Source organism: Lissotriton helveticus, chromosome 7 (assembly GCF_964261635.1).
Source record: "Lissotriton helveticus chromosome 7, aLisHel1.1, whole genome shotgun sequence".
In the NCBI taxonomy this organism is placed as follows: domain Eukaryota; kingdom Metazoa; phylum Chordata; class Amphibia; order Caudata; family Salamandridae; genus Lissotriton; species Lissotriton helveticus.
Window position 1 is genome coordinate 1,077,797,380 of NC_136068.1, and position 11,840 is coordinate 1,077,809,219.

General features: G+C 49.3%; 1 protein-coding gene across 2 annotated transcripts in view; it reads left to right on the top strand.

Annotated features, from left to right (window-relative positions):
• Positions 1-11,840, top strand: part of RNF213 (ring finger protein 213) — a 2,973,532-nt gene that overhangs the window by 1,094,097 nt on the left and 1,867,595 nt on the right. For both annotated transcript variants that reach the window (XM_078654076.1, XM_078654077.1), the window contains exon 16: positions 140-323. In XM_078654076.1, the coding sequence (XP_078510202.1) occupies positions 140-323 (184 nt within the window). The remainder of the gene's footprint in view (positions 1-139; positions 324-11,840) is intronic.

Genomic DNA, 11,840 nt, shown 5'->3' on the forward strand with positions numbered 1-11,840 from the left:
AATTGTGGATGTATTGTCACTTTAAATCTGTTTATGCAAATACTAATTGTGCAGTTACTACATATTATTTATGTGGAATATGAAACTAACATTTGTAGTGCATTGTTTTACCTTCTATTTGATATTTCTGTGTTTTTAGGGGGGAAGCGATATTCTGGGCAGGTTGAGCGTATACAATCTGAGTAAATTTGCCAATCTGCTCTCAGCAGTGATCACAAATTCATGGCCAACTCGTGCAGATGGGAACTATATACACGACTTTGACAAGGTGCTGGAACATTTGCATTCATGGCCAGGTGTCCGTCACATTTTCAAGCTGGATGGTAGGTTGAGTTATCTTTGTGAGAGAAGCCTAAAATGTAGCCCTTGTTAGAAATGTTTGGGGTCCATGAACCTCATGGTATTTCCATTGTTTTTCATATAAGACTGGATTCTTCCTTTTGAAAACATAACTTTTCCTAACCTGTATTCAAAATGAATCTATGATTTGGCAGCATTTCTAGGAATGGCACAATATTTATAGTTCAGATTTTTTTGTGTGTTTAATATATCACTAAGATGTACCGAGTAGTGATAAGCATTACAGCACTACAAGTGATTTAGCAATATAACATGTATGCATGAAACTTTGCTGGCATGGGACATGGCCATGTATGTAGATATATACATATATATATATACATATATATACATATATATATATATATATATATATATATATATATATATATATATATATATATATATATATATCCACAGTTCAGCTCATTTTTGCAGACTTTTTCGTCACTCTCAGGCTGTGTGGAACCCCACGGCAGAGCCCAGCCGTATAGTATCCAACACACTCTTCCAAAGGCAAATAACTGGGTTGCACTCATTTTCAATAGTCACAATGCATTCCTTTTGAATACAACAAGCCAACGCGTTCAGTCTCGCTGAGACCTGGTTCACAGTAATGCCGGAGCTGCATTCTAACTAATCATATGTATTGTTGTTCATTACAACTTTCATCATGATTTCCTATGACTCATCGCTTGGCATTCTGGGATATGTAGTTTCATGCAGTAACCTAGACTAAATAACGTGCTTAAAGTCATATTGTGCAAAAAACAAGTGTTAAAAACTAGCCCCTATCAGAACATTCCGCATTATATCTTATCTTATCTTATCTTGTCCTAATATAGCAATGATATACATTTTTGGTATTACTATGGTCTTTGATTATAGTTGTCTTCACAGGTCTTCACAGGTCACCAGTGTCTTTAATATAGTAGTTGAGGCTTAGGACAAAAAGCATTAGGAATTAATCCATGTAATTTGCAACCGGTTCAAATCGTGATCCTTTTGCCGACATAATTGGTTGTCCAGGTGGTTTTGTCAAATGTTTATGGATCTTGGTCAGGAAGTATATGGTTGCTTTTATTGGGTATTCTGTTGTTAAATATTTACATTCATCCTCATCAAGGGGAGTCACGGATGTCCACTCCTTTAGTTTTTTTATCCAATTCAATTTTCAAAATTGGAGTTAGATTAGTTTGAAGTTTTTGGTAATAGGTTGTATTTTTCTATTGGTAATGTGCCTCCTTTATATAGTCCGTTTTGTCCCAAATGATATTACCTCCTTTGTCCGCAATCTTTATTACAATTCGTTCATCCTGTGAAAAATCCAATAATGCTTTTCTTTCCTCCATGTTAAGTTTATCAGAGCATCTTGTTTTTTTCAGCTTATATAGATCTTGTACCTGAAAGAGACACGTTAGTGATAGATTCCTTACCTTAGAATATCCCCAGGCGTCAGGCTGGATCTGGAAAAGTTTTTCTGCTTAGCAGTACCTCTGTACGCCAGTAGGTGGCGTCCTGCGGCTCCGCGTCCGTCACTGGCTTCGTAGGCGCCGAGATGACCTCACGAAGAGTACTTGGTCACCACCCTTGCATTCTTTCTTTTTCCGCGCCGAAAGCGCAGATCCGTATTGAGCATGTACCTCGGTGGCTTTTTGACCACTTTTTTGAGGCTTTTTGTCTCCCTCTATTCTCTCTGGTGCACGTAGGGATACCTGGCTTTAAGTCTTGTGGGTCGTGCCACCGTAATATGTCGGTGGTGGACCCCCATGACGTCTGCATCTACTGCCTGGAGAATGACCATGACTCCCGGGATTGTCGGGACTGCCGGGCTATGGTCCGAAGGCTTTGCAGGAGCAGCACCGGAAGTTGCTAGAGGTCCGGCACTCCTCTTACCGCCGCTCCGGGTCTAGTGGCCGCTCGCAGGACTGGGGCCGGTGCTCCTCGGACTCGAGAATCCGGTAAGCGACGCCATAAGAAGTCGAAGAGGCGTGTGCACTCTCCGACGTCCCCCCGTCGCTCCTCGGAGGCGGACGTGGGCTACAGGGGCGGAGCCCCTGCAGCTCCTCTGGAGCATGGGAATCCCGCTGCCTACACGCTATACCTGGGTCCGTCGAGGACTACCGAACGGCTGCAAGAGTATCTTGCTGCCATGGACCGCCCGTTGAGGCCTCGGGCTCCCACTAGCGCGCCTACGGGCCCTGTGGTCCCGTGTCCAGATCCTGCTGGCCCTGCGGCACCCCCTCTGGCGCCAGCCCTGAAGCCACTGTATTCAGCGCCCTCGCCTCCGGCCCCAGCGCCACAAGGTGCAGCACTGCTGGCTCCGGCCCCGGCGCTGCCCTTGACTCCCACCCCTGGCTCCGCCACCGGAGCAGCACTGGGTGCCGTTTATCCAGCCCCTGCCCTGGTTCTCAGACCATTTTGTTCCGGCCTGGGATCCGCGTTGGGATGCGGCTCGGGCGCGGCCCTGGCTGGCACCGCTGCCAGTGCCACTGGGTCCCTCTCTGGCTCCAGCCCTGCCGCTGCGACTGGCTCCTTCTACCCCGGAGCCAGACCAGGACTGGAACGGCTCCGAGGACCTCCTTGCGCGGCAGTGTGACTCCGAGCAGGATTGGGTGGATGATCTTCAGGATGCGTGTGACCTTGATGTGTCTTCGGATCCGGGGTTTGCCTCCCCTCTGCCTACTATGTAGGAGGGCGCTTCCTACACCATGGTGCTGCATCGAGCTGTGGAGGCCCTCCACCTCGACCTCCCTATGTTGACCCTTAAGACCAATCTCCTTACGGAGGTGCTCCTGACGGCGGCTACGCAATCCGAGCCACTGCTCCCTTTCAACGAGGCCCTTACAGAGGTCCTCCTGGGTACTTGTTTGCGGCAGGCCTCGGGGGCACCAGTGGATAAGAACGTAGTTAGGTGTCATCGTCCGGCGCCTGGCGATCCCGCCTTTTTGACCACTCGACCCACGCCTGAGAGCCTGGTCATTCAGGTCTCGACATCGCAGAGTGCCTTTCCCTCGGCTCCGCCGGATAAGGACTCTAAGCAGCTGGACCAATATGGCAAGAGGTTGTTCTCCTCAGCCAGTTTAAGGTTGAGATCGGTTAATACCACCTGCTTGTTGGGCCGTTTCTCCCACGCAGTGTGGGATTCAGTGGCAGAGGTTCTGCCTCAGTGCTCCGAGGGTGTCCAGGGTGTCCTTTCCCAAGCGATTGCGGAGGGCAAGGATGCGGCAAAGTTAGCGATCAGGTGTGGTTTGGACACCGCTGATTCGTTGGGCAGGGCAATTTCCACGACGGTGACGTTGCGTCGCCACGCCTGGTTGCGTTCCACTGGGTTCTCAGCGATGTCCAGAGCTCGCTCATGGACATGCCCTTTGATGGCTTCTGTCTCTTTGGCGACAAGGCGTACAGTGCCCTGGAGCGCTTTAAAGCCTTGCGCGCCACAGCCAAGTCTTTGGGTCTTTCCATGAAGGCCCCTGCCACGTCTGGGTTTAGTTTGTTTCGTGGCCAGGGTAGGAACGCCTAAGCAAGTGCAGAACCAGCCCCAGCGTGGCTGCGGCCGTGGCTTCCGCATGGACGGGTCTGGTCACCAGCGGGCGGGTCCGTCCACCTCCACCCCCGCTGCTTCCGCCTCTAAGCCTTCCTAAACCGCGCTTCAGGGAGCACCCAATGCCGGTTGGTGGCAGAGTACGTCACCACCTCCGCGACTGGCGCGACATTATCTCGGACAAGTGGGTGCTGCAGATAATCTGTCACAGTTACTCGCTCCCCTTTCTGTCCTCTCCTCTGGCCATGCCACCTCGGTGCACCGCTTGTCGGGGGGTCATTTGACTTCTCCATCAGGAAGTCACTGCCCTCTTGGCCAAGGGGGCCATTGAGCACGTTCCTGGTCAGGAAGTAGGGAGTGGTTGTTCCCACTATTTTCTGGTCCCCAAGAAGGAAAAGGGGGGCTTACACCCCATTTTGGACCTCCGGGACGTAAATCGCTTCCTCCGAAAGAAGAAGTTCAAGATGCTAGCTCTTGCTCAGGTCCTGGCTGCCCTGGACCCTGGAGACTGGATGGTGGCGCTTGACTTGCAAGATGCTTATTTTACACGTCCCTGTCCTGCTGGCCCACCGGCGTTACCTGCGATCCACGAAAGGCCAGGAGCATTTTCAGTCGCAGCTTATCTGCAAAGGTCAGGGGTGTCGGTCTTCCCCTACTTTGACGACTGGCTGTTGAAGGCGGGCTAGCCTCAGGCAGTCGTCACCCGCCTCCAGACTACGGCCCACCTCCTGCACTTGCTGGGGTTCTCCATCAATGTGCCGAAGTCGCACCCGAGTTCCTCTCGGGAGCTCCCCTTCATCGGAGCGGTTCTGGATTCAACACTATTTCTGTTTTATCCTCCCGAGCAGCGAGTCTGGGATATTCAGGCTATGATTCTGGTCTTTCGGCCACTATCCCGGGTTTCTGTCAGGATGACCCTACGGCTTCTGGGCCTGAGGGCCTCCTGCATCCTGCTTGTGTTGCATGCCAGGTGGCATATGTGGGCTCTGCAGTGGGACCTGAAGTTTCAGTGGGCACAGCATCAGGGCAACCTGTCGGATCACGTTAAGATCTCGGAGGGCGCTGCACGACAGTTGCAATGGTGGCTCACAAATCGCGATTGGGTCAGTGGCAGATCCTTCTCCCTTCCTCAACCGGAGCACACAGTGGTCACGGATGCGTTCCTCCTGGGATGGGGAGGCCACATGGGAGAGGCGGAGATCAGGGGCCTCTGGTCTTCGGCGGATTCCCGGCTCCATATCAACTTTCTGGAGCTGCGGGCGATCCGCCTTGCACTGAAGACATTCCTTCCCTATGTCCAGGGAAGTGTGGTGCAGATGTTCACGGACAACACCACCGCAATGTGGTATCCCAACAAACAGGGCATGGTGGGGTCCTGGGCCCTATGTCAGGAGGTTCTGCGCCTCTGGACATGGCTGGAGCATCAACGCGTTTTCTTAGAGGTTCAACACCTGGCAGGTTCTTTGAACGCCAGGGCAGACAAACTCAGCTGCCTGTGCATGATGGATCACGAATGGCGTCTGAACTCGGACGTGGCGCAAGGTCTCTTTCTGCAGTGGAGAGTTCCTTGGTTAAATCTATTCACCACTAAAGAGAACGCGCAATGTCATCAGTTCTGCGCGTTGGAATTTTCAAGGCGGCACTCGCTCGGCGATGCTTTTTGTCTCAAGTGGATCTGCGGTCTGATGTACGCCTTTCCGCCTATACCACTTCTGCCCAGCGTGCAAGATCAGGCACGACCAGGCCCAAGTCATTCTTGTGGCTCCGCCTGGGCTCGAAGAGTATGGTATCCCAAGCTACTCGGTATGAGCATCGATCCCCTGATCCGTCTGCCTCTTCGGGAGGATCTTCTGTCGCAGCAGCAGGGGACGGTCCTCCACTCAAACCTGTCCAGTCTCCACCTCCATGCGTGGAGATTGAGCGGCGACAGTTGACACCTTTATACCTTCATCTTTCGGCCATCTCTGCCTTTCTACGGCTTCCAGATCAGCCTTCTCTTTTTAAGTCGCCGGTTGTTAACCGTTTCCTTAAAGGCATTACGCATACGTTTCCCCCAGTACCCTTCACAATGCCTCAGTGGACTTGTCTTGACTTTTATGATGTGCGCTCCCTTTGAGCCTCTTCATAACTATCCCTTAAGTCTTCTTACTCTCAAGATGGCTTTCCTGGCAGCTATCACTTCTTACAGAAGAGTGAGTGAGCTCCAGGCTCTTTCTTCTAAAACTCCTTTCCTTTCTGTTCATCCTGGCATGGCAGTTCTAAGGACTCGTCCTTCTTTCTTCCCAAAGGTTGTCACACCTTTCCACATCGGGCAGACCATCACTTTACCCACCGTCTTTCTGCCTCCACACCCTTCGGAGGAAGAGGAGAGGCTACACCGTCTGGACCCAGAATGTGCGCTAGCATTTTCTCTGCAGTGTACACAGCTGTTCCGGGTGGAAGATCAGCTCTTTGTTGGCTACGTGGGCGCCAAGAACCGTAGGGCGGTGCACAAACTGGCCATCTCCCGGTGGGTCGTTCTGTGCATCAAAGCATGTTACTCCTTGGCCAAGGAGCCTCCTGTGGGGCTGCATGCCCATTCGACCAGGGCAACTGCAGCCACTACTGCCTTGGGATACAGTGTCCCCTTGCAGGATCTTTGTCAGGCAGCAACGTGGGCCTCGCTGCACACGTTTACTAAGCACTACTGCCTTGACAGTCCGGTCCGGAGAGATGGCTTCTTTGGCCGCACTGTTCTCCGTGACTTTCTGGTGTGATCTTATTCGCAGACCCACCACCGTTGTTGGTATTGCTGGGGTATCTATTCAGTTTACAGAATGTGGAGGATGGGTGGGGCGGTAAGGAATCTATCACTAACGTGTCTCTTTCAGATGCACAAGTTACTACTTGTGTAACAATATATCTGTAAGAGACATTAGTTAGTGATAGATTTCTTACCGCCCCACCCATCCTCCACATTCTGTAAACTGATTACTAGGGTTAAGGTCATCTCCTTTTTAGGGCCCTAGTTTATGCACCATTGGTCAGTCTCTTGCATGGCTCTGCGTTTCGGCGCGGATTAGTTGTGTACAGAACTGACGTCAGCGCGCATAGGTGGCGCCTAAGTACTCTCTGTGACGTCATCTCGGTGCCTACGACGCCAGTGACGGACGTGGAGCCGCAGGACGCTACATACTGGCGTGCAGAGGTACTGCTAAGCAGAAACACTTTTACGGATCCAGCCTGACGCCTGGGGATATTCTAAGGTAAGGAATCTATCACTAACTAATGTCTCTTACAGATATATTGTTACACAAGTAGTAACTTGTACGTTACTGCTTCATGGAAGATATCGATCTTGTTGCATGCTGCAAGTTGCAGATAAAACCGCGATTTTGGTCTTTTTCCCCTTAATCCAGCACCCATTTGAGGACATGCTTCCTCTAACTGGATTTGGAGTAATTAAGATAAAACGTACCAAAAGTTAATATCATTGCCATATTAGGACAAAATAAGTCATAATGCGGAATGTTCAGATAGAGGCTAGTTTTTAATTCTTTGTTTTTTGCACAATATCACTTTAATCGTTATTTAGTCTAAATTACATTGTGAAAGTACATATCCTAGAATGCCAAGTGTTGCGTCTTAGGAAATGATGAAGGTTGGAATGAACAACAACACATATAATTGGTTAGAATGCATCGCTGGCATTACTGTGAACAAGGTCTCAGCAAGACCGAAATGCGTTGGTTTGTCGTATTCGAATGGAAGGAATTGTGACCATTGAAAATTAAAAGGAAATCAAACCAGCCTGTGAGTGTGACCCAGTTTTTTCCTTTGGAAGAGTGTGTTGTATGTATGTATGTATGTATGTATGTATGTATATATATATATATATGTATGTATGTATGTATGTATGTATGTATGTATATATATATATGTATGTATGTATGTATGTATATATATATATGTATGTATGTATGTATGTATATATATATATATGTATATATATATGTATATATATCAATCGAAAAGTTGCCACAAAGTGAGGAGGCCTCCCAGAGTGAAACATCTTTTTGCGAGGGCTTCAGCATACTCAGCGCACAGCGTTCCCTCAGAAACTGCAGCTCAACGCGTTTCGGGACATCGCCCTTGATCACGAGCCAACAGGAAATGAAGACGGTGGCAAACTTGAGTTAAAACACCTGCTTTATTTCAATGAACTCCGCCCCCCTGGGCGTGTCTTAGAGCCTCACTCGGTTTCACAGTCCAAGTGCCTTCTGGTTTTAGCAGTTCAACTCATTGCGTATTACCCCAGTGGGTTATGCCAAAGTCTAAAATCCTTTCTTAAAACACCCCAGTGGGTCCGAAGGAAAGTGCAAGGTGGGTTAGCTGAATTCCGCACCCCCTCGTATTGATGAACACACTCCAACCAGCACCCCCAGTTTCAAGGTGCCAGAATCCGCTGGTTGCGGCGGGTCTCCTCGCGACCGTGCCTGGCCGCTAAACATCAATCGAAAAGTTGCCACAAAGTGAGGAGGCCTCCCAGAGTGAAACATCTTTTTGCGAGGGCTTCAGCATACTCAGCGCACAGCGTTCCCTCAGAAACTGCAGCTCAACGCGTTTCGGGACATCGCCCTTGACTGGGGTGTTTTAAGAAAGGATTTTAGACTTTGGCATAACCCACTGGGGTAATACGCAATGAGTTGAACTGCTAAGACCAGAAGGCACTTGGACTGTGAAACCGAGTGAGGCTCTAAGACACGCCCAGGAGGGCGGAGTTCATTGAAATAAAGCAGGTGTTTTAACTCAAGTTTGCCACCGTCTTCATTTCCTGTTGGCTCGTGATCAAGGGCGATGTCCCGAAACGCGTTGAGCTGCAGTTTCTGAGGGAACGCTGTGCATGCTGAAGCCCTCGCAAAAAGATGTTTCACTCTGGGAGGCCTCCTCACTTTGTGGCAACTTTTCGATTGATATGTATATATATATGTATATATATATATATGTGTGTGTATATACACCTGAAGAGAAGCAAATGGAGCTTCGAAACGCGTCGGGCAGATCCCGTACGGAGCGGCGTCTACGAGTGGATCCCCGTCCTCACCTATACATAAACCAAGCTGCTGTTCGCGTGCTACTCAAAGGTGGACACCTTCGAGCATTGATATATATATATATATATATATATATATATATATATATATTTTTCGAGGCATATGAGCTGCAGATTGCACACTGTGCATAGATCGCCACCTAGTGTAGGGCCCGGATGTTTGCAGTTTGTTGTTGTCCTGAAAAGTTCTTTGGAAGTCACGAGATAGGCGACTCCTCCTTTGGACCACATTGCGCATGGGCATCGGCTCCATCCCCAGATAGTTTTTTTCCGCCATCGGGCTTGAATGTGTTTCCTGCGCTCCGGTTTGGAACCGAATTTCCTTCGGCACGCAATCCTCACCCAGTTTGACGGTATTGTTTCGATCGCGCTCCACATCGACCTACATGAAGTGTGCAACCTTTGCCTCTCACCAGAGCACGAGGCCAAAGACTGTTTTGCCTGTGCCTCTTTTCACTCCAAGAAGATGATCCGGGACCGACCAGCTTGAAGAACTATGGCTCGCTCGTACGCTTCTATCCCCGACGACATCTTCGAAGAGGGTGTCGACGTGCCAGAACACCAGCACGCCAAAGAGAGTACCAGCTCCTCAGATGCCGAAGACTCAGACGCCGATGAAGTCACTCCAGCTCAACGGGTCGTAAGTAAGATCGTCGACCCCAACCCTTCCTCGATACCCTCCAAAAAGGCTTCGGGCACACCCTCACCTTTGGGCCTGGGTGCACACCGAGAGACTGCTTCCCTTCGGGCCCGGCAGAGAAGCCTACTAAGCCTTCAGGCAGTTCGGGCTCGAGCCAGCCTATTCCCGGTGCCGATCCTATACCGACACCGAAGAAAAAGCCATCTTACACAACCACTTCGACCGTTGCTCCGACACCTAAGCACACGGCGCCGAAGACTGGCAGCGGCTCTTCGATGCCGAAACCGCATTCGGAGCGGACTAAAAAACCGCATTAAGCTCAAGAACACGCTTCGGAACTGAAAACACACCCGGAACCGAAGAAACAGGTTCCGGTAAAGGACATACTTCTAAACCAAAAGATCCAAAACCAGCTACCGACTCGGTGCCGAAAAAACCTATGGAGTCAAAATCCTCGACGCCGAAGGATTTGCCCTATTCAGAGGAACTTTTTACACCTGATCCTAACCAAAAAACTCTTGTAAAGGATCCTATGACTGGTCACTTGACTCTCGGCTCCAAGAAGAGACCACTTGAGGCGCCAGCACCTCCTCCTCCTCCAAAGAAGAGAGACATTGCAACCTCTCCATTAAGGGCCCCTTCTCCACCACCTCCCCATATTGTTCCTCCTTCTACATCTTTTCCACCTCACCATTCACCTACACCATCCCCTAATCCAGACGATGATGCAGACATAGACTCTGATGACACAGGTGGGGGTGCACATGACCCAGCAGGGACCAATAGTCCCCCTCATTCACCTAATCCATGGGATGGTTACAACACCCCTGATGTGCCTTATGTCCCACAAGACGATGTATACCCTTCTAGACCTTTCCCACCAGAGGACACTATAGGTTTTAACCTACTAGTCCAAAGAGCTGCCCAATATCATGGGGTGGACTTACACACTGACGTGGTGGAGGAAGATTTCCTACTACCATTTTGCCAATGCTTAAGGGTGTCATCAAGCACGCAACAGAAGTTTTTAAGGATTCTGTCAGGGCTAGGGTCCTTAATCCTCGCATTGAGAAAAAATATAAAGCTGCCCCCACAGATAGTCTATATTAAAGGTCCAGCACCATTAGACTCTTTAGCAGTGTCTAATGCACGTAAACGTGCTAATTCTCAGACATCAGGTGAAGCCTCACCACCAGACAAAGAATCTAAGCTACTTGACGCCTCCGGCAAAAGAACTCACTCTACTACTCACTCTACTACTCTCTTCTACTCAATCTCCTACTCACTCTCTTCTACTCACTCTCTTCTACTCACTCTCTTCTACTCACTCTCTTCTACTCACTCTCTACTACTCACTCTCTTCTACTCACTCTCTTCTACTCACTCTCTACTACTCACTCTCTACTACTCACTCTCTACTACTCACTCTACTACTCACTCTACTACTCACTCTACTCAATACTACTCACTCTACTACTCACTCTACTACTCACTCTACTACTCACTCTACTACTCACTCTACTCAGTACTACTCTCTACTACTCTCGCTCTGCTACTCACTCTACTACTCTCTACCTCTACCTCACTCGCTACTATTCTCTACTACTCACTCTCTACTCCTCTCCACTACCCTCTCTACTACTCCTCTCTACTACTCCCTCTCTACTACTCCCACTCTACTACTACTCTACTACTCACTCTCTACTACTCTTAACTACTCTCTACTACTACTGTATACTATCTACTACTACTCTATACTATTCACTCTCTACTACTATCTACTACTCTTGACTACTCTCCACTACTACTGTATACTACTCTCTACTACTCACTCTCTACTACTCACTCTCTACTACTCACTCTCTACTACTCACTCTCTACTACCCACTCTCTACTACTCTCTCTACTACTCACTCTACTACTCCCACTCTACTACTCTCTACTATTCACTCTCTACTACCCCTTATTACTCTCTCTACTACCCCCAATTACTCTCTACTACCCCCACTACTCTCTCTACTACTCACTCTACTACTGTACTACTCACTCAATCACTCACTCTCCACCACTCTCTCCACCACTCTCTCCACCACTCTCTCCACCACTCTCTCCACCACTCTCTCCACCACTCTCTCCACCACTCTCTCCACCACTCTCTCCACCACTCTCTCCACCACTCACTCTCCACCACTCACTCTCCACTACTCACTCTCCACTACTCACTC